Source organism: Prosopis cineraria, unplaced genomic scaffold, assembly GCF_029017545.1.
Source record: "Prosopis cineraria cultivar Desert tree isolate PC_DT_omini unplaced genomic scaffold, ASM2901754v1 PC870, whole genome shotgun sequence".
NCBI classification, from domain to species: Eukaryota; Viridiplantae; Streptophyta; class Magnoliopsida; order Fabales; family Fabaceae; genus Prosopis; species Prosopis cineraria.
The window spans coordinates 16,627-40,178 of NW_026556195.1; the positions used below are offsets into that span (position 1 = coordinate 16,627).

Consider the following 23,552-nt stretch of genomic DNA (forward strand, 5'->3'; position numbering starts at 1 on the left):
CAGCTTTCTACCGGTTAGAACCCTCTATGGGTAACCCTTTCCGTGACACCAAACTCTCAATGAAAGTACCAATGTGACGAGCACAAGCCCAAAGAAAGAGTTCATCCCAAAAGACTAGCCTGTTGGGTGAGAGAACCCCTCACAATACTTGTGAGGCTCTCCTATGTAGAACTCGTGATAGAGTACTATGCATAAGTATAATTTTACTCAAAATGAAGTTACAAAGTATAAATAATCTCCAAGATTAATTATTTCCAGCATCACTCACGATCTTGAGATTTTCTAGAAGAATACCATCGTGACCAAAACAAATAGTTGAGGAAGTTGAGAAAGCTCAAAGCAGCAAGCAGCCAGTAGAACAAATCCAACCTATCTTTGTTCAGATCATTTCCATGAAGCCACCCACCATAAGAACTTGTGCTAGTGATCTTATTCACCAGAGAAACCAAAATTGAGCTCAAGTAAAACCCGAAAGAGTATGAACAATAAGTGATTGAAGTCAAGAATGCTTCCATTCCTTTCATGTTGGACTGTAATTGTGAAAGAACTCTATGAGTCCCACTGCTATAAACATCTCAGACAAGCCAAAAATCAAAAACTGTGGTGTATAAATCCAAAGAATGTGAAGCTTTTGGTTGAAGTTCAGAGCTTGATCTCTTCTCTTTTTCTCCATTAAAGATGCTGAGACCATGGAAAAAGTAGCTACAAAGAGGTCAGACCCTATTCTGGTTAAAGGGGAGATACCAGAGTCATGGCCTGTGAGTTTTCTGGCAAAAGGGACGAAGAAAGTGTCATAGAGAGGGACCAAGAGAATGAGAAACATGCAAAGGATGCTTTGGAGGGAAGCTGGAGGAATCTGGAAGGTTCTAAAAAGATGGGTGTCCATGGAAGATCCTTGTTGGACTGAAAATGTCTGGAGTTGAGCTAGGATTGTGTTGAAGATGATCGTGCAAGCAAAGATGGGGATCGTTGAGAGTAATCTATTCACTTGCTCAACTTGAATAATGCTTACATAATCTCCATGGAGTTTCCTCCGGACCAGTCTCACCTTAGACTTTTATACATGCTTTGTCCAAAATCTGAAATGAGGGTAATTTCTAAGCATTTGAGCATATAGTGATTTATGTAAGAACAGAATGAAAAAATGACAAAAGGATGCTTGCTTCAACTAGTTAAGCTAGTCAAATTAGCTAATATTGGGGTCTCAATTTTTAGTCCTAAGATATGTAGCTGCATTAAATAAAAATGGCAAAGACATTCCTAATAATCTCACATAACAGGGGTTTGGATTAGTTTAGGTGGTTGATGATAATACTAACAAGTTTTCTAAGGTTCCAAAAAAATTCTAGTTAAGAGAAAAGAGAGAAATAAAGCGAAGGCCTATTTCTATTTCTATGGGGCTTAAAGTGATAGAGATGACTAACTACGAAAAAACAGTGATTTCAAGAGCAATATTTTTTTGTTTTTTGGGGTCCCTGGCTTTCAAAAGCGCCGTATATATGTTTGCTGAGATTGTTTTCCCTTTGGTTTACAACCTTGAAGGGTGCGAGGGAGATGAAATTATCGAGATAGGGAGATAGGAGTGGGCTCCCATGTCTGTAAGTACTGTGCGTTTGATAAATTCATTTTTCAAGTGTTTAAATATTATTTTTTAAAAAACATATCTACTCAAAATATTAAGGATAAAAATTATTAGATAAAACAGAAAGATAGAAAACCAGTAGAAGTACCTGAACTTGTTCTTGTGACCCAGACCGTCTCTAAGTAAGCTAGCAGACTGGCCAACATTATTGGTTTGGGTCTCTATGAACCTTTCTCTTTAATATTGCAGCCACAAAAACCTAGCAGGATATGGCATTACTTATTGTATAGTTTAAAATTCATATTGAATTGCTAGAATATAATCTACACATTTTTAGACTAAATTAACTTTAGTTTTCTTTTTCTTTTTTTAATTGTATGTCCAATATCAAATCTGTCTCATATATACATCAATGAAATGTCAGCTCATCCAAACAGCACATGACAACTTTTATATACTCACAAACTATGAATAAATTATCGCTCTAAAATTAAGGGCAGATTAAGAAAAAATTTAGTTAAACTAAATAAGGTTGGGAGAAATTTTGGGTAATTAAATATGAGATAAAATTTGTTTTTAGCTTATTTTAAATAAGCCACACTCTCCGTTTAGTCTTATAAAGCACTTTTATAATATCAAACGAATGGAGTATTTGGAATAGCCTAACACAATATAAGCTTAAAAGAGTAATTCCCCCAACAAAATCATGTTTAGCCTATAGGCCTCCTAGCAACTCCCTCATCCCTCATTTTTCTTAACTAAAATCACTTTTTTCCCCTTAATCTTAATCTTAAACAAACGCTCTTTAAATATGTCTGATATAATCATTAAACTACTACCCTTAATTTATAAAAATGAGCAAACTTATATAGTCATACATAGGATTGTTCATACTTGAGCAATGGAAGTGAGGATGGTGCCTTGTGGAGTCTTATTCCTATAAAACAAAGTTCCAAACATGAAGCTAACAAGCCCCAGGGTAAATTAGCCCCATTGTTTAATAAGCATCCTAGATCTTAAACTATTAAATAGTATTCTAAATTTAAATTTTTAAAATGAGCAAAAACTCTAATAAACTTGTAAATTTTGAACAAATTAGCCCCCATTGTTTATCTATACAATATTAATCATTATGTAGCCCAATTGGCATGCCATGTGTCAAGAGAGGATCAATGCCACATCAACCTTTGACTAAGTCCCGCAAAGTTAAATGTAATAGCTATTATATGTAACTTAATGGTAAGGAATAATTTGCTTGAAATTTACAAATTAATATAAGTTTTTGCTCATTTTAAAAATTTAAGGTGTAGAATACTATTCTGGATCAAGATGCTCATTAACCCGAAAGAAAATGAAAACAGCTATGTAATGTTTCTAATTTTTTTTAAAACTAAAATAAAATATTTTTTAAAATATTTTAATTCAAAACACTTACCCAAATTTTTTAATTTTTAAAAATAATTTTTTTTAAAATAGAAATAAAACAAGCCCTAAAATCATATTTTTCTTGACATTCTTGACAAAGTCTAGGCATAGAGTAGCAAACTGAATTACTTTTAGATAGAAATTGAATTGATAGATTTGAATTTATATTTTAGATTTAAAATCATGTATTTCAAATATCACATTTTAAAATCCATGTATTCAAAATTTTTTATTTGGATAATTTAAAAATTTTAAATAAAGAAGAGAAAAGAGTCAAGATTTGAAACAAAAATGAAAAATCAGGAATAACGAATTTATCTCTATTTTTTAATCAATGAAAGATGAAAAAAAGATCAATACAAGTCATAAAGGTGTCAATAATGAAAATATGAAAAAATGAGATGTTTGAAGTGTCTAAGGGTCCATTTGTTTTTTTTCCATTTCACATTCAGAAAGCAAAATTTTACTTTCAGAAAGTTGAAAGTTGTTTGGATAGAATATTTTGTAAAAAAGCATATCCTAAAAATATATTCAAATAGTAGTTGAAAGTGAATTTCTAAAATATAACTATTTAAAATTTTTGAAAAGTAAGATGTTATTTACCATACTACCCTAAGTTTAATCTCTTATTTTTTATTTAAAAAATAGTTAATTCATTAAAAGTATAATTATTATAATTATTAGGTATCAATTTTTTTAGTATTATAAATTAAATAATTAATCATGTTAATTTTTAGCATTAATATATAATAAAAATTACAAATCTTTACTACATTTTTTAAGATTACAGACTAAAAAAATAGAAATAACTAGAGATCAAATTTTTAACATTATAGATCAAAACTTATATTATTTAAAATCTTTATTGTAATTTTTAAATATTTCAAATATATTACATTTGTATAATAAAAATTATAAATTATTATAAATTAATGTCTTTTTTAGTAATTATACATTTAAAACTACATTTCACTATCACAAACCAGATAACTTTTAATATATCAAACTGACTTTTGAAAAAATATATCTAAACACAAATTTCGTTACAACAACTGACTTTCATTAAACTGACTTTCACCAAATGAACTTTTGACAAACTGAAAACCAAACGTACACTAAAATTTCAAATCTTTAGAATATAGAGAGAATTGAAATTACAAAAGAATTATAAGTAGTAAAATTTGGTTCAAATTCAAATTTTTATTAATCTAATTATCTAAAACGCACCATAAAAGAGCCATGTTATGAGATATTTAACAACTAATAACATTAAATATTTGATTATTTGTCCACAGTAAAACAAGAAAGTAGAAATCAATTTTAACGAAACTGAGTTCGAAGCAATTATATGCGTGTTTGGCTTTATGTGAGACATCGTTAATATTATAGTTTTGTTGTTACTTTTTCTCACTAAAACCATGATTTATGTGGTTTAAACTTCAACATGAATCCAAACATGCACTATAAATACTTTTCGAGATGTAGTATTTTGATAATTTATTTTCTATAGGAGTGGGCTCAGGTAACTATGAATTTGAGTAGAGAGAATCAAATGAAACACATCTTGATTACGGGAAGGAGAAACATACAAAGAAGTCTAAAATTAGATTTTTTTTTCTAAGAAAAAAAAAGAAAATTCAATCTAACGTCTAAAATTGGAATTCATTTACACAAAATTTTTTGACATGATAGGTAACAAAATGATTGATGACCATGTAGATTCATGCAAAGAAGTATAATTATTTAGTTAGGAAAACAAACTTTAAAATTAAAAAAAAACAAAAGAATAAAACACAGTATAAGGGATAATATTAATAAAAATTAACCTAATTTTAGTGTTAATTTGTTTTGTTCTCATTTCGTTACACATACATGTTAAGTCATTAATTAATATACTTTATATATTATATTATTTATTTTGAGAGTTAATTTGTATTTTAAAATATAAAGTACCGGTCTGATAATTTAAGAAGATATAAAAAATTAAATTACTAAAAATTAAATTTGAGAAATAAAAACAAGAACTAAAATAAATTTGAATGATTGAAATCGCCCGAGTCCAAAATAAGAGCCTCATTTACGATCAATGTTAGTAAGGCTTCTAACAACATTACAGATATATTGATGTTTTAATTATCAATAAATCAATATTGATAATCATGTCAATGTATAACATGTAAAAGTGATGCAACTAACTTCTTAGATTCAATTTGTGAGGATTGATGCTATATTTATAACTCATTATAGGTATAACTATCAAACCATGTGCCATTTACTTGATCAACCAATCAACTAATAAAAATTAGGAGCTGCAATAAAATTCTGGGATTTTAAAATTTTAAGCTTAAAGAAAGACCAATGACAAGATATATAAACAAGAACCAAGACGAAGAAGATTATATATGTAATGATTTTTGTAAGTAAAAAATCAACAAGAAGATCAAACAAAAAGAAATAGAAAAAAAAAGGAGATGGATAGAGAGTGATACCAAGAACAAAAGAAGCAGCTCTGATTCCACCATGCTTATTGGGATTGGAAGGTCTTCCTCTCCAATCAACACAACTCTCTGATTTGTTTCTATTTGAATTCTCTCTCCTTTCCTCCATTCTCTCTCTCATTCTTTCTTCCTTTCTCTTAAGCTTTTGTGTGTGTGTGTGTTTTTCCGCTACGTTTCTTTCGGTGAGAAGAAATAGAGATGAGGTTTGCCCATTGCTACTTTTATATACACAAACCATGCATCATTTGGTGTATAATTCTTTGTTTTTTCATAGCAAAATTTGGTGTATAATTCATAAGGGTAAAAACTAGAAAAGTTTGCAAAGAGTTGTTCTCGGGCCAAGTTTGCAAAAAGTTTGATTTTATGATAGTATTAATAATAATAATAATATATATGTGTGTGCGCGCGCGCGCAAAAGGGGATTTATTCTTCCCTCACAAAATCCAAACATAAATACATGTTGGATAAAAGTTGGATTAAAGACTGATTTAACCTTTAAATTATAAATTCAAGAGCATTTAGGATTTTAAATTTATATTTTATATAATGTTCTCCACAACTTTTAAAAATGATACAATATAGCCCTACCGTTAATAAAAAATTAATTTTAATTGTTAATTAATTAAAAAAAATTAAAAATTATAGAAAATGATCTAAAAATTATAAATAATGATAAAAAACAAGACATGACCAAGAAAATTTTCTTAATCCTTTTTTGTAATTTTTTATATTCTTTTATGTTATTTTATGTCAATTAATGATTGAAGTTAATTTATATTAACAATAAGAGTCACATTGCACTATTTTCAAAAGTTAAAAGAGAATATTACAAAGAAAAAACTCAAGATCCTAGATTATCGTGGACCTATGGCTATAATTTATAGCCAAATTGTTATTTAATCCATTATAAAATTATAAATATATATATATTTACAAAACAGACCATGACTTATACTAAATTTTTAAATAAATAATTATGATAATTTTATTAAAAGATAATATTGTCAAATGTTACAAAATATAAGTTTTCTTATCCTTCTTCTTGTGTTTTTTTTATTGTCCAAGGTATTCTCATAATGGATAGCCGTGAAAATAATCCCTCAAGGAATCTGAATGCTATTTAAAGAATTATCTTTTTTCAAGTAATATGTTTCCATACATACCTCTAATAATCGAATCCTAAATGATACATATGAAATTTAGAATCCTACTATCTGCACTACGCTGACTTGTTTCTTCTTCTCTTTTAATTATGAGTTTCGTTTTTCAATTACACCCACCCAAAGAGCCCACTCCATGATTTCAAAGCCTAACTCTGGGCCCAAAGGAAGCCGAACTTGAGATAAAATTATTAGTTATTATGAAAATATTATTATTAATTAGTTGTGCTCATAAATAAGCCAAGCGCGCGGCAGCGCGAAGCTTAAGCAAATTCTAATTCCAACGGTCCTTTCAAAACCGACCTTCGAGGTGCGGGTTTCGCTGCTTCGCCGAGTTGGCTCAGTCTTACGGTCCACGTCCCATAATATCGGTGGGCTATCTACCCTGAACGTCATCGTCTCCAGCTTGGAGCTGTTGCTGAAGGAGCACGCACGGCCAGCAATTGGCCCACCGCCACAGTAGCCGATCGGCGGCCAAGTTTAACAGAGACGGCAAGAATCTCATTTGGACCGATTATCGGCCTCACTACGTGAAAGGGTGAGGAGGATTTGCACGCTAGCTTTTCTCTCCCAAGCGCCTTGAAGCCTTGAGACCGATTCGAGAAGACGAGGATCCGCAAATGCTGGTACGCTTTTCGTCCTTGTTACTTCTCGTGGGTCTATATAATTTTGGTAGTCCAGAGATGATCTGATTTTTCTTCCACCGCGTTGTGTTTTGTACCTTCCTCTTTACGAAACAGAGGAGAAGTCGATCTGGTACCTTCCTCCGGGTACTCAACAACTAGAGTCATCCCCCTTTCTCCTTTTAGCTTTAGTCGGTCCAGTAGCCTATTCGAACGTTGTGAACCCAGCTGTGCTTGTAGCTTTCTTAACAGCCATTGAAAGATTCCTAGTTTCAGTCAAGCGCCCGGTACTTTTGTTGAAGATATAATCTTAGCTTTGGTAGTTTACTAGTACTTCACAATGTTGGTTGATTGATTACATTCCAATTATGACCCTTCATCTACATTTACAGTCATTCATGAATTTGTTCTGATAATGGGTTTTATGGACTTTTTACTAATCAGATCGCGGGCATAAAATGGACATCAGTATCAATATCTATAAAATAGTATCTCTGTTAAGTTGTTCGTCGGCTATGATTTGCAGAGTTCTTCTCTTGGATTATACACGTTTCACAGAGAAAATGTCATATTTAGGGTGGGGGGAGACATTACACTGTTAATGAAGAAATTAATATGAAATTTTTTTTTTTAATTTCTCATAGGTATCATTCCATTATAGTCAATCCAATTCAAGACACGGTGGGACACTAAATATGAGCATCTCTTTTAACAGAAATATAAACCTTAATTCATTACGTTGTGAGAAATTAACTCCTTCTACTAGACCTAAGCTTCATTAGTTAAAATTTTTTATTTCTTTATGGTGTGACTATATACGCACACGGTTGTTTAGTACTAGTAGAAAAGAAGAATTGTGTGTTCAACTTTGACTTTTCTCTCCCAGTCAGTCACTATTGTTTCTGTGGTTCTTCTTTTTCTTGTTTCTTAGACAAACAAAAACAAATATTCTCTTTCCATGGTGCTTTCCAATCTTCAGACTTCGGCATTTTGTTTGAGGGTTGTTTGCTCTTTTACTTGGTATCTTGATCCTTCCTTTGATTTCCTCTTTCATTAATTGTTGATCTTCTGCGTTCTTTAAAAAAGAGGATAACAGTGTGATTTTATGCTTCTGCAAAACAATTTCTTTGTTGTTTCTTTCACCAGTTTCTTGCTTCTTCGTCTTCCAATTCTCAAGCAAAGAGGTAACTATGCATTATATAGATATATAGATAGATATTGCTTTCTGTTCAGTTTTGCAAATATAAATGTCACCAGTTGGGAGAGCTCTATGAAAAAGTTTCCACACAAATAAAATGTATTTTAAAGTTGCCAAAGAGATTTCCAACAAGGGAAATTCATCAAATTAAAGGAGTAGAATTTCTTTGCTAATACTGTCTCCTTTTGGTTGTCAATGTGAAGAACTGTTGATCATGTCTTTGCTCGATCCCTTTGGTTTGGTGGATTGAGCATCCACACTTCTACTTTCCAAGATACTAGTTTGATCTCTTGGTTAGTGTCCACTTTCAAACAACTCTTCAAAGATTCACATACTAATTTGATTCAGCACATCATCATCTTAATCAATTATGGATGTTGAGGAACTCTATTATTCGTCCAGGATTAGTTCCTGATTCAAATCTCTTACTAAGAGATTTCAAGAGTCCATGTCTTTTTCTTGATCATATCTACAGTCTACAGATGGCCTTCTCCCCTAGTTTCAAGATTGTCTCTTTCAACAAGCTCACATCTAGTTTCATCTTATTCTACATTTCTTCCTACTTGTGATTTATGGACAGTTTGGCTCTAGAAATTCGAGAAGGATATGGAAAACTGTTTTGCTTTATTGCAAGTCAATTGCAGGTTGGTAAGGAAGCAATCTCAAGATTCATTTAAGTTTTTCTTCGTCTTCTCTTTGGTGGATCAATTCCTTTTGTGCACAACATGCTTTATCTAGGACTATCGTGCAAATCAATAGTGTTCATAAGCACTGCAGTACCATTCTCAAGCCTCATATTTGACACCGTCATCTTGGATATTAATCATTTGCTCCAAAAGTTTCAACATCATCTATTTAAAGTTGTCCAGGAGGATTAATTTTACTCCCTTTTTAGTTTATCTCCTTGGTTGTATTGTAATACTTTAGCTTTTTACTATACATTTATTATCCTTTGTCTTAATATAAAAAAAAAATTCAACTCATCCTCATTAATTCAAAGCTTTAAATTGTTAGTGAAAATATGTAATTAATTAACATTAATGCTTAACAAAAAAATAATGACTGGTTATATAAAGTATAAGCAAATATTTTTTTTTTTTAGGCCTAAGACTGTGGCCTTAACGGCCTAACACTCTACATAGCCCTGATTTGGAATATATAAAACTCACATATATATTAATCACAAATAATTATATTTTTGCTCAAAATAAAGCTACAAAGTATAAATAACATGTTGAGGAAAATTATCATCTCCAAGATACTTATCTAGACTCGCATCACAATCTTGAGATTATCCAGAAGAATACCATCTTGACAAGAAAAGATAGTTGAGGAAGTTGAGAAAGCTCAGTGCAGCCAACAACCAAAAGAACAAATCCAACCTATCTTTGTTCAGATCATTTTCATGAAGCCACCCACCATTAGAACTTGTAGTAGTGATCTTATTCACCAGAGAGACCAAAACTGAGCTCAAGAAGAACCCAAAAGAGTATGAAAGACTAGTGAATGAAGTCATGAATGCCTCCGTTCCTTTCATCTTAGCTTGCTTATAAAAAAAAACTCATTGAGTCCCACTAATGTAAACATCTCTGACAATCCAAAGATCAAAAACTGTGGCGTAATCCAAAGAATGTTAAGTTTTTGGTTGAAGTTCAAAGCTTGATCTCTTCTCTTTTTCTCCATTAAAGCTGCTGAAACCATGGAGAAAGTAGCTACAAAGAGACCAAACCCTATTCTGGCTAAGGGGGAGATACCGGACTCATGGCCTGTGAGTTTTCTGGCAAAAGGGACAAAGAAAGTGTTACAGAGAGGGACCAAGAGAATGAGTAGCATGAAAGGGATGCTTTGGAGGGAGGCTGAAGGGATCTGGAAGGTTTTCGAAAGATGAGTGTCCATGGAAGATCCTTGATGAACTGAGAATGTCTGGAGTTGAGCTAGGATTGTGGTGTAGATGATTGTGCAAGCAAAGATGGGGATGATTGAGAGTAATGTCTTCACTTGCTCAACTTGAGCAATGTTGCATAATCTCCATGGATTTTCCTCTGGGGTAGTCTCACCTTCTACCTTGATGCATGCCTTGTTCAAAAACCTAGAATTAATAAGAGTACTTTACACAGACTCTCTCTCTCGAGCATATTGTCATTTATATGTGTTAATTAACAGAATCATCAACAAAAACATTCAGTAAAGTGAGGAGGGAGATATGGATAAAGGTGGGGTCCATTTATATTGTTACTAGACTTAACGACTTGAAATCATAGAAGGAACTCAATCCCTAGAGTGAGATGGATAATATTTTTTTTTTTGGGGGGGAGTAGGATGAAATAGTTCAATTTGCAAAATTTTTCATAAGAATTTTAATTTTAATTATTTGATTGAATATTATTATTTTTCTTTAATATATTCTACTCAAAATATTATTAAATAGAGAAATAGAAAGAGTTGCTCTATTATTTTTTTTTTTTGGGGGGGGGGGGGTTTAAGAGATAGAGAGGGCTCAAATCCCCCTCACTATGTGAGACAAATTAAATTAGAGATATAGGAAAATAGGAGTGGGTTCCCGCCTCTACATGTACATATATGTCCTATAAAAGTACCCACTTCATTCCCCTCATCTATGTTTTATTTTCATTAATTTATCTTTTAAGTCTTGAAATATTATTTTTCCTATATATGATCTACTCAAAATGTTAATGACTGAAAATTATTATGGATAAAAACCCAAAAAAGAAAAAGAAACAAATTAAAGCCAATGGAAGTACCTGAACTTATTTGTGTGATGATGGCCCAAACCTTCACCAAGCAAGCAAGCATTCCCGCTAACATTATCGTTTTGGTTTGTATGATCCTTTCTCTTTAATATTGCAGCCACAAAAACCTGACAAGATGGCATTAATTACTTGCATATATTTTTAAATAATCCATATAATTTTAAGGCCTATTTGGTAAAATAACTTTTGACTTGTGAATAGAGTTGGCAGATGGCAATTAGGATCGGCCTGACTTTAAAGAGTTAATCTTTAAAAGATCAAGATTGACAAGAGACATAGGCTCAAAAAACTCAAAATTATTTTAGAATTTTTATTTTTAAAATTTAACTCTAGCCCTTAGAGCTAAAAGGCTAGCCCTACAGCTTTGGTCCTAATATTATCAATTTTTTAATTTAAAAACCTGATAAATTTAAATAAATTCACAACAAACCTATAAAACTTAAACATCCAAATATTCAATGTCATAGCAACATTGTCACACCTATGAAATCAATCACGAGCATACATGATAGTTTTAACATTAGTTGGAAGAAGAAAATTTTGATATTTTGTCAAAACATGTAAACCAATACAAAAATTCAATTCATTAGCCATAACAATTATTGAAATACTAAGAATATTAGCAGCCATTCTTGAACAAATTGAAAATTGATGTTGATTATTCATTTACCAATTCAATCTCTAATTCTTTTTAATTATAAGACTTAGTATTGGTTCACCCAAATTATTCTCTAGTTTAGACTTGTCTATAGAAAAATCATCTATATTCAAATAAATATCTTGATAATCCTGCATTATAATTTGTAAAGGATTATAAAATATCAATTAAATTCTAATAAAATAAAACAAGATTAAAAGATGACAAGGTTAATTGACAAAGTATTTAAAACATACATCGAATAATGCTAATGAGGGAGTTGAATAATGTGGGCCATTCAATTATTTAAAATTTTATCACATATTTTTTAAACATTTCTAATATATTGTATTTACATAACAAAAACTTTAAATCATAAAAATAAATGTCTTTTTTTAATTATGAGACAAGGTCAAAGAGAAAGTTAAGTAATGCAGTATAACAAGTGATAAAGAAGGATTTGTCAAAAGAATTTGAAAACATTTCAAAGCATCAAATCATGATAGATCCAATACCCTCAAATCTACCATTCTTGAATTGAATATGTCTAACAATCAATTTTAGAAAAAAGAGCAACAATATATATAGAGCGAAGGGATTAATTCTTCATACTTGAGCAATGGGAATGAGAATGTTGCCCTGTGGAATCTTATTCCTATAAAACATAGTGCCAGAGATCAAGCAAAGGAGACTCAGAGCCATGGCAGCAGCCGAAACAGCAAAACCAGTGTCCATGCCATAGTGGGTTTGGATCCAAACAAGAAGAGTGAAGGCAACAAGTTTAGCAATTGAGTATGCAAAATAGGCAAAGTTGAAGTAAGTTGAGAGGCTTTTGAGTTGCTGTGGATTGTGTTTGTTGAATTGGTCTCCTCCATAAGCTATCATGTTAGATTGATTACACCCACTTCCCAATGCCATCATGTATAGTGCCATGAAGAATATTGCAGATTCCAACCCTTTTGCTTCTTGGCAATATTCACCATTATCAATTAGTATGGTGTTGCATTTAGGTGGCTTTAACTGGGGAACATGGGCTTGTATTGATAGTAGTATGATACCCTATCATGAACACGCACAATCAACCATTTATTTACAAGGTAAATTAGACAGATTTCTTTACCATTTTGGCTATTTTTGGATTAAAAAGCACAAATACTTAAGAAATCATCGACCAAAAGTATCCAATAGCTTAAAATGACAAAAAAAAAATGCACGAGTATTTATGAAGTTATTTTTTCAGTCCTTCTTCCAATACATTAAAAGTCAAAGATAGTGATGATTATGTTCTGAATCTGAAATTTAACAGTTTAATCATAGATACACTAAAAAAATAACTTCATAAGTACTCATGTGTTTTTTTTTTCACTTTAGATTACTAGATGCTCCTGGTTAACGACTTTTTGAGTATTTTTACTCATTCACCCTATATTAATTAACCAACCACAAAGATACAAGAAGTACAATATGATAGGTCAAACATTACAAGACACCATTTTATCATTCACCAACTTGCAACAAAGTGGAGGATAATCAAAAGTCCAAAAAAGATAATATAAATCATAAGAAGCTCTTGCTAATATATTAGGACATTTATTTGCCTTTATAAATGACTAAAACGAATAGTCCAATTTCTTTGAATTAATCTTCTAGCCTCTAGGATTTCCTTGTGGAAGGGGTGATTTGTAATATTATCTCTAAGAATCAATATTATGAACTATGAAATTTCTGTGTGCTCATGTCATTATTTCTAAGCCATATGTACAGCGCAATTCGCTTCCAATTTTATGAATTAATACATAAAAAATGTGTCTATTTAATCAATAACTTATATAAACATAGGGTTAAATGACAAATTTAACCCTAAACTATAAGTTTAGAAGCGTATGAAAACTTAAACTCACTTTTGATGTAATGTTTCTCTTCAAGTTTTAAAAATGTTGGAATATTACTCCTACAGCTAACAAGTGTTAATTTTAACTATTAGTTGACCACAAAATTATAAAAAAAGATCAAGAAAATTGTCTTAGTTTTTTGTTATTGTCTATACTTTCTGAGTCATTGTCTATAATTTTTTTATCATTTTTGTTCATTTTCATGCTTTTTGCATTTTTCTATTTAATTAATAGTTAAAATTAACTTTTATTAAAAATAAGAGCAGCATTATAATGTTTTTAAAAATTAGAGAAAAATATCACACCAAAAACGAATTTAGCTCCTTAGACATTCTTGAGCTTATAGTTTTGTAGTAAAATTACATTTTAACTTATTAAAACACACATCCGCGCGAACACACACATATAAAGCAAACTATTTTTAAATCATTGATAATATGATAACCTAATTAGTTAAGAGAAGAATGGCTTACTTACAAAGAGCTCAAGAAAGCCAAACATGAGAAGGGCTCGAAAGCATCCAAGAAAAGAGTCAGCGAGGTAGCCGCCAAGAAGAGCTAAGAGAAGGATAGTTCCAATGAAGTTAGTTACAACGTTGGCTGATTTTGGCAGAGAGAAATGCATGTCGTTTATCAGATACGTTATTAGGTTGTTTGCCACTCCTGCTGCTGCTGTTATTTCAAACGCTTGAAACCCTGTCATCATTTTCATTCTTCAATATTTTAGTAATTAACCAAAACGATCAAAATGAATGAGTTGATATAAAAATAAAAAGTAAAATGCTCCAAAGTTCATAAGAATCATTTTTTTTATTTATATATATAAAACTTTGGAAGAAAATACAATTAGTTTAACCATGGTTGGACCAAAAAGAAATTACCAATAAAAAATTAATTCAATTAGTAAGAATTTGATTAATAACTCACAAGGTTATGGGTTCAAATTTCACTGTCAATATAAGAATCTTGTTGATAGGTAATCTATAAGTATTTTTATAAGCACAGTTTGAACTTCAAGGCATGCACTATTTCTAATGAGCCCCTAATACCTAACTCACCTAAACTTTATAAAAAAAAGCCCTAAAAAATTTGAACTAATATAAACTTTATATTGGCACAATATTATTCTTGAAGTTTTAAAAAAAAGGGTGTCATGTTGTCCTATAATAAGTTTAACCAACGTTGATTATTAGTTGAAGAATTCTTACCAGAATTAAAGGGCATTTTTATCTCAAAATTTTTTTTAATAAGCAATTAATATCCTAAACTTTTGAGTGACATAATAATATTTTGAGACTATTAATGTTCAAATCAAAAAAAAAATATAACAACCGGTTGTTTTAATGTTAAAAAATGTTTTGTATTTCTGGAGTTTGACTAAAGTTTTATTCGAGGTTAGTTGGAAATAAAACCAATTCTACCTTAGTGCTTCGCTTCCTTTTCCTTAAGCAAAGTCTTAACTTGTCTTTATTTTACCTATGAGTAAATCCGAACATGTGCCGACGAGCAGGTTTCAGCTTGTGCAACCTTAATCACCATGAGCAAATACAATCTTGTACCAATTTGTCCATGGACAACAATGACTAGCTCATATTCTAATTTATAAGCGTTCATTCTTCCTAGAATATTGTTCTTCCTATTTCAATGGTTCCTTGAGTATAGTTCTTCTTGGAAACATCTCTAATATTAAAAAAAAAACTTGAAATAAATCCAACAATTAACAATCTAATACAATTTTTTAAAAATAGTGCCGGTTGTGGGGATATCGTAACCGAAGAAAAAAAAAAGAAAAGAAAATAGGGGGAAAAAAAGAATAGAAGAGAGATGGATAGAGAGTGATACCAAGAACAAAAGAAGCAGCCCTGATTCCACCATGCTTGTTGGAATTAGAAGGTCTTCCTCTCCAATCAACACAGCTCTCTGATTCGTTTCTATTTTGGATTCTCTCTCCTCACCTCCATTTTCTCTCTCTAAACCTAACTATTTTCTCTCTGTTTCTTTCTTCCTTTCTCTTAAGCTTGTTTTGTTTCTGTGATAATAAACACAGGAATGAGTAAAATGAGAAGAGAGATTTACTTTTAATTATATTTCTTAATTTGTGGAAATTTAGTTTTGTTTAATTTTTAATGCATATACAAAACAATGTAAAAGGGGGATTCACCTTCTCTCAAATGCAAAATTCACATTAAATGTGTGTTAGATGCCTCTAGAAGAATTACTTCTAATTAAGCACAACAATGTTTGAATATGATTAAGTCAAATAAATATATGTAAAAAATGTGTGTTATATATATTTTCATTTCTAATGCTTAGAGCTAGAGTGTAGAATGAAGGTTCCAAAGTTATTCTCCTTAAATAATATCTCAAATTTGAGTGTTGTGTGTGAAAAAAAATTGACACTGTATGAATTTTACATCAATGTGGTTTGACCCAATTTGATGTAAATTAGTTAAAGTTTAAAATTGCTTACAGAAACCAATTGGTGCATTCCAAAAACAAACATATTAAAAAATCTTTAACAATGCCATATTTCAATTTTTTTTTCGAACTTTATATATGGATGTATGGGATCTAAATCTAATTTGATTAAATAATTAGTAAATATTTATGTCTAGAAATTAATTGTACTTAAAGGAAATATCTTATGCAATTATTGTTTATGCTCTTTTAGCCAAAAAAAAAATCTTTTAAAGTACATCAAATATTATTCTTTTTTATTTATGAATTTAAATACCGTATGAATATCCAATTAGTGCAACCTCCCAATTATTCAACAATAGCCAAATTTAAGTTCAATATAAACTCAACCAAAAAAAAAATAAGAGCAATTCACCATTTAAATCAAAAATCAACTAAAAGCATAATATGAAAATCTAAGTCAACATGCTTAGTTGAACAATTAAAATATTAAATTAATATCTTGACTAGTTTAATAAAGTGATTAGTTTATTATAGTTTTAATCATTAATTCTTAAATCAGTATCTTAACTATTTCAATAACTAATTCGATTCGGTTTCAAGTACCAATTCAAAAGTCTAATAAATCATGACTAATTCTACAATAATCATAAATATTCAACAAAAGCTTTTAATTCTAATAAAAACTTAGCAAAGTCTTCCCTCAAAACTCTCAATTAATCAACAATAGTCAAAATCAAGTTCAAGTCAAATTCACAATTCAAATATCAAATCAATCAAATAATTCTCATGAAATGTATACTAGCAGATTTCATCAATGGAAAATCAAGAAAAACATCCCTTGACATGAAATTCATGTTCCATTAATCAATTTCAAAATGCACAACAAGTATTGACAAATCGGCTTTTAAAAAAAAAATCAAGCATCAAGGAAACAAATTCAAATATAAAAAATCTTGAACAGTGCCAATATTTCCATTTATTTTTCAGGCTTATGGATGTATGGGATCTAAATCTAAACATTTATGTTTAGAAACTAATTTACCTAAAAGAAATATCTTGTGCAATCAATGTTTTTGCTAAAAAAAATTCAAGTAAATACAATATTATTCTTGATTTATGAATATAAATATTGTATGGATGTCCATGATTCAATGTCATAATGAGATTACGAGATGAACGTTCATCTCCCCTATGTTAATTACTTCACATTCCTCAAAGTAAATTCATGGATTCTTGAAATTGATCTTCCCCTAAAATTAATGTTCTCTTTATGATTCATTATTTCATTATTAATATGGTTGAGACCTTTAAGTTATAAATATTTGCCTATACATTAGGCAAGCATCTCATTAGTATTGAAAGAATGAAATAGAAGATTAGAGAAACCATTCTCATTTTATTTTTTATTCATTATTATTATTATCATTTGATAAACAAAGCAACCAGCACATCACATCCTGGTCAAACAGTTGTGCATGAAGCCACAATCCTTATCCACAAGCACCGCAAGATCAGACGGCATATTAAGTACTGCATGGAAACCATTTGCAAAGACAATCCCGCCGCATAATTATGTTCTCCCTTCACGTGCCGCGTATGGACCTCCCCATCCCTAGACAACATGCTTCGAATGTTATCATAAGTATCTCAATATAAATAAGATTCAAATAAACTAACATGCATACATAAAAAATTCATGACTGAATGTGAAACCTCAATTATTTCAAATATAAGTAAATTCACAATCTACTAAACCACTGTAGTTTAACAGAGAGTTCAGAGATAATGAAAAGTATATCATGTTTTAGTAATCGATTGATTGACTTATATAAACCAAATAAGTAACCACTTTTTAATTAATTAATTAATTATCTCAAATTATCCTTGATTCAATTAGTTAAAAGATAAAAATAACTGACAGCTACAGGGTTACATTGGGCCTCTATCTATTGAACTCACTTATATAATTTATCTATCACAGTCCATACAAGATGATAAAGATTATTTATTTGAACTTATTAATTAATACAAATTCATAAATATTTACAAATATTCCAACATCTAATCTCCATCACCGCATCATAGTCATGGTGTTCCGCATTGATAGCCTCAGTGATTAGGGAAACCGCATCAGTAGTGGAGTCAGATTCAAGAACCACTTTCCCATGACCATGGTCCCAAACCCAAATTCTGCAGCAAGGCTGTCTCCCTCCTCCATTCTGTACATAGACCGTATTGATATTCTTCCACATCTGTTGCGTCCTCGCAGAGTCTCGTAGGACATGAAGAATATCTTCAGTCACATGATTACAAGTCGTGCATGTACGTATCCTCCGAACATAAGCCACGGCGTTTCCGACAAGAGTTGGTCAGAAGGCTTTGCTTATAAGCAAGCCACAGAAATGATGATCTATAGCGCTGAGGCACCTTTATTTTCCAAATCCTTCCCCATATGTTATCACCTCCTTGATTATCCTCCACAAGTCTCTCATTGGACGAAGAATTACAAAAATTAATTTTTTTGGGGGGGGGGGGGGGGAAGAATATTTCCCTGCATCATGACAATGGATGTAAATTATTACGCTATCACCGCAGCCACTAAGAAAAAAATTATGTAAATATTGAGGTCGAAGAAATACACCCTTTGCTAATATTCAGCACGAATTGCTCCAAATTACTCCTTGCTTCTGAAAAGCTCGAAAATCACAAACTAATAGCCTTCCCCCCCCCCCCCCCACCCTTTTGCCAACACAAACTTGTACCATATTTACAAATTATGGCAGAAAAACAACCAATATATCCATCACGCACCAATTCCCAATCCAAATAAAATTGGGTCCTCTCAATGGCTGAATCGCTATACTAGTTCACCAAAATCCAGAAGTCAAGGATACAAATAATTGGCTATAGAAATTTTATATTATAAGGACAGTAGACTGTAAAGTTCATTGCATCTAAGACAAAGTTCTTCTATTGAATGATTCCACCGTTAAGTTGGCAGTGAAAGCAGGAATTGAGTTCATCTTCCGAACAAATATCTCAACCTGGGAATGGGCAAGTCACTAATTATGATTCAAGATAAGAAACAGAAAAATAGTCAAAAATTGCATGCATGGCGATATTTCTTTCTCTGAATCAAGTCTTCTTTTTCCATCTACGACGGGTGGGTCTGTTGCGGGGAAAATTAAAAATTAAAAAAAAATTAAAAAAAAAAAATCATGTTTAGATTTTAGGATGATTGTAAATCATATATTCAAGGACGGTCAGAGCCACAGGTCCTAATAATCTTTCAAGTGTCAACCGTTAAAAACAGGATTATTATAATGCGAATAAAATAGAAATAAAAAATCTCCAAGGACATTAAACAGTCACAAGAAATTAAAACTGAGACAAGGCGAGATACATTATCAAGAGCCATCAAACTAACTGTCAGGACCTAATAAATCCTGACTTTGTTTCTTCCTGTTTGGCAAAGTTATACCGCTGAAATCATAATATGAAAATTCAAGTCAACTCGCCTGATTGAACTAATAAACTGTTAAACCAATATCTTTGCCAGTTTAATAAAATACTTCATTTATGACCAGTTTGATCATAGTTAGACTATAGCTTTGACCATTAACACTTGAACCAATAACTTAACTGATTTAATGACTGGCTTGATTTTAGCACTTGGTTGAAATATAAAACCAAGAAGTAACCACTAAGACTGAACCAAACCTAATCATGTACAAAGAGACAAAATAAAAAAGGAACCTGATCTTATTTCTGTACAAGATTAAAGAAATGACTGTCCGAGATCTTCCACCTTCAAAGGATGTACAAGAAATAAAAGTGACAAAAATACTAGAACCTCCTTACCTGACGGGATATATCAGGCTGTGATGTGTAATCGTTTGCCTGTTACATTGACGGAAAAAAATAAAAGTCATGCTACACATTTGAAAGGATTCAAAAGATATTATTGAATCACCACTGGATCTTTGAAAATCAACCTATGCTTTTTTATAATTACTGAAATCATATAAATTTAATAAGTTATACACTTATACCACAGAAAATTCCCAAGGATACAATTCCAACGCTATAATTATGAACTCAAATCAGAATTAATGACTTACCAAAATGTTGGTATTCCCTGACTCGTATTCAAATTCAAGTTTCTCTTCATCACTTTGAGCATAAATTGATTGCAGGGTAAATCGAGTCACCGGGATTCCATTTGACCGCTGGTGTTCGTCCATCACAATCTGCCAACATTTTTTTAATGGAAGAAACCTAATTAGAAAGAAAGACAAATAAAACTAGGTAGAGGGATTAGTTATCTGCTAAAGCAAATTAAACAACATTAAATCATAGACCTTGTAACCAAAAAGTTCACAGCATGCCCTCCTGAAAACTGAAATTCTGTCTGCAAACACTGTTTTGTATCTGTTGATAATTCAGCATTTCAGTTATTCCAGAATCATTTTGAATTTTCGTATCTACAACCCCATAAAGGAGCAAGTAGCAACTTATAAATCACCAACCTTTCTTCTCTTTTCTCAAGAGTAGCAATCTGTTCTTTCAATTGTGTTAGCTTATCTGATATGTAGTTATCTACCAATCTTCCAGCTTCACCTGAACAGTAAATAATTATGAGGCAAATATTAATATATTCAAAAATTATCACTAAACTGTTGACAAGCTCATGATACAACCCCATAGTACATTTGAAACACTCATTTCATTTAGAAAATTCTCATCACAGATGAAGTCTCACTAAAAGGATCAAGAAGCCACACCACTGAAATAACAGGAAATTTCATTTCACTTGTAAACATAGGTTTATTTTTCTTTGTTTTAATTATCCCATCTTCAAAGTACTCTTCTTAGCAGGGCTCCTCCTACGTAGTAGGAATCGTGCCTAGAGTCACACGGTGATGACTTGGCTAATTAGTTCAATGATGCTAGACCACTAACAATGCCGAAGAATCAAGCTCAACATGATTGAATAAAGCAATGGGTAAATCAAATCACCACTTCATCAAGGAAAAGGTGGATTTAGGATACTGAATTTGCCTATGCCACTACAAAGACCCAAGTTGCTCAAGTTCTTGCACAGACTTTGGCCAAAGTAAACTTAGAACAAACTAAATTCAAATTGAAAATGATTTACATCTACTTCCCAGCTCGAGGGAGGGTGCTAGATGAGTTTAGGACTCCTATGATTTAAAGAAAGAAACATTCAGTTTATATCGCATGATTTCCATGTGTATCATAGAAGTTCTCTGGTACTTGTGTGACCAATGTCCCCATATTTATCCCCTCTGCTGTTCAAATAAGATCATCATTTAATGTGAAAATGAGATTTCAGTGCTAAGCTTCTTTAATGTAGATATCTTACTATAAAACTATAGACTCAAAACTTAAACACTTTTTTATATAATTTAAGTACTTGATGTTGTGGTTTAAAGAAGATTATGTTCTTATGAGTGCCTTTTTTATGTGAGTTTGATTTTCATACATGGTCATTGTGAATTGACTTGTTAATTTATTAGATTGTACACTACATTTTCAAGTAGCTCAATAACATAAACACTACAGCATTTTTATAAGGGAAAATGACAATTAGAGACCCCGTAATGACAATTAGAGACCCCATAAGAACATTAATGACAATTACAGACCTGCATTATTGAAATCCCAATAACAGATCATAGTCCTCAGTCCTTACTTGCAATAAATTATTTTTGTTAGTTGGCTTGAGATTCACAATGGACTTTTGTAAATTCCAAATTAGCATTACAAAGATTCTCAAGTATCTTTGTTGATTTTCCAAGCGATAACAAAAAATCACAGCATTTGACTTGTAATTCACAACTAACTCCCATAAATTATCAACTGACGTTACAAATATCCAAGTGCATTTTGTAGATTTCCCAAGCAATTTATCTACATATTGACAGCAAAAAAATCACAAGCAATTAGCTTACGATTCACAACTGACTCTCATAAGTTCCCAACTAATATTACAAATAATTCCAAATGTATTTTCTAGATTTCCAAGTGGTTTATATGTATATTGACAACAAAAAATTGAGATTCACAACTGAATTTATTAAATTCCCAACTAACATTACAAATAACCCCAAGTATATTTTGTTAATTTCTCAACAAACTATTCACTTTTTTTTTAATTGCAAGTAAGGACAATAGTCTATTATTGAGATTTTAATAATTTAGGGTTTGTAATTGTCATTAATGTTCTTTTGGAGTCCCTAATTGTCATTTTCACTTTTATAATCTCTTCAATATCTCATATACAAGCAGAATCTGTTCATACTCAAGCCAGATGTTCAAAAGGAACAAATGAAAAGAGCTAGACTCCAATGTGCGTGCATGCAAGCAGAGCAACAATAGAAAATGACCAAACATCCCCCATCAAATACTGGCTAACATAACAAATCTCTTTCAAACATAATTAAATCTTTATTTCACTCTTTGTCCCAAAAAAAGGGAGAATTACATACAAGTTCCAAATAAAAAATAAAAAAATTACCCACACGTCTTAGCCACTTGTAAATAGATAAGTTTGACACGTAAATGGGACTTAGGAAATAATTAATTTCATTTGTATTTCTCCCAAAAAAAAAAAATTTTATTTCACTGCCCGTCATTAACAAGGTTCATTACCTGATTGATTCTTCAATTCTTCAACAGCTTTTAACTTCTCTTTTGTTTTTTGCAGCTCAGTTTGTAATGCTTCTATGGTTTGTTTGGGCCTCATTCTCTACAGAAAGAGTATTCACCATTCGCAAGAACTTTTGTATTTGCAGCAGAATAATCACCATGGCCCAACTATAGAAGGAAAAGCAAAATGCAAATAGTTAAATAGTAGGATGAATAGTAAAAGCTGGACAGCTTTATAAGATGAACTGTGTAACAGCTATCCAGCAAAAACAAAATAGCCCGTTTCAGTACTTTATGGGAAGCATTGATAAGTAAGAAAGAAAATCATTATTGTTCAGCATTTCCCCATACTCCACAAAGACATAAGCCTCATCTTGCAAACTAGGTGAGACATACCCAAAAATTTCCCCTTTCCAAGTCTATCTGTCATATATATGATTAAACTATTCTCTCTACCCCTGTCAGTAGCAGCATAAATTCTCAATTAATTCGGCAACCTCCAATGAAGAACCAGTTTGGTCATAAAAAAAAGCATTTGGCATCACTCCATTGAGGGTTCTAGTATGATAAAAGAAAAAAAAGACATATACGGGATATGATCATTAAAAAGCTAAAATAACCTATAAATTTATATTCCACACACATGAAAAAAATGTTCAATGACAAATAAATCC

General features: G+C 31.3%; 1 protein-coding gene and 2 pseudogenes across 1 annotated transcript; all 3 read right to left on the reverse strand.

Annotated features, from left to right (window-relative positions):
* Positions 1 to 260: 260 nt before the first annotated feature.
* Positions 261 to 7,061, reverse strand: LOC129298636 (protein NRT1/ PTR FAMILY 4.3-like; annotated as a pseudogene).
* Positions 7,062 to 9,699: 2,638 nt separating this feature from the next.
* On the reverse strand, positions 9,700 to 18,490 carry LOC129298637 (protein NRT1/ PTR FAMILY 4.3-like; annotated as a pseudogene).
* Positions 18,491 to 18,943: 453 nt separating this feature from the next.
* On the reverse strand, positions 18,944 to 23,003 carry LOC129298639 (mitotic spindle checkpoint protein MAD1-like). Its single transcript, XM_054937062.1, has 6 exons — positions 22,882 to 23,003; positions 20,736 to 20,826; positions 20,568 to 20,637; positions 20,328 to 20,456; positions 20,068 to 20,106; positions 18,944 to 19,250 (listed from the first exon to the last, which is right to left on the reverse strand). The coding sequence occupies exons 1-6, from the start codon at positions 22,973 to 22,975 to the stop codon at positions 19,161 to 19,163; spliced, it is 513 nt and encodes a 170-aa protein (XP_054793037.1). The 5' UTR covers positions 22,976 to 23,003; the 3' UTR covers positions 18,944 to 19,160.
* Positions 23,004 to 23,552: the final 549 nt, after the last annotated feature.

What these genes read in the sequence shown, in the direction of transcription:
- LOC129298639 (XM_054937062.1), bottom strand. Translation starts at nt 22,975, where the DNA reads ATGAGGCCCAAACAAACCATAGAAGCATTACAAACTGAGCTGCAAAAA. An exon ending in AGAATTGAAGAATCAATCAG is followed by an intron (nt 20,827 to 22,881) that starts GTAATGAACCTT and finishes TTTACTGTTCAG; the next exon opens with GTGAAGCTGGAAGATTGGTA. An exon ending in CAGGGAATACCAACATTTTG is followed by an intron (nt 20,107 to 20,327) that starts GTAAGTCATTAA and finishes TCAATGTAACAG; the next exon opens with GCAAACGATTACACATCACA.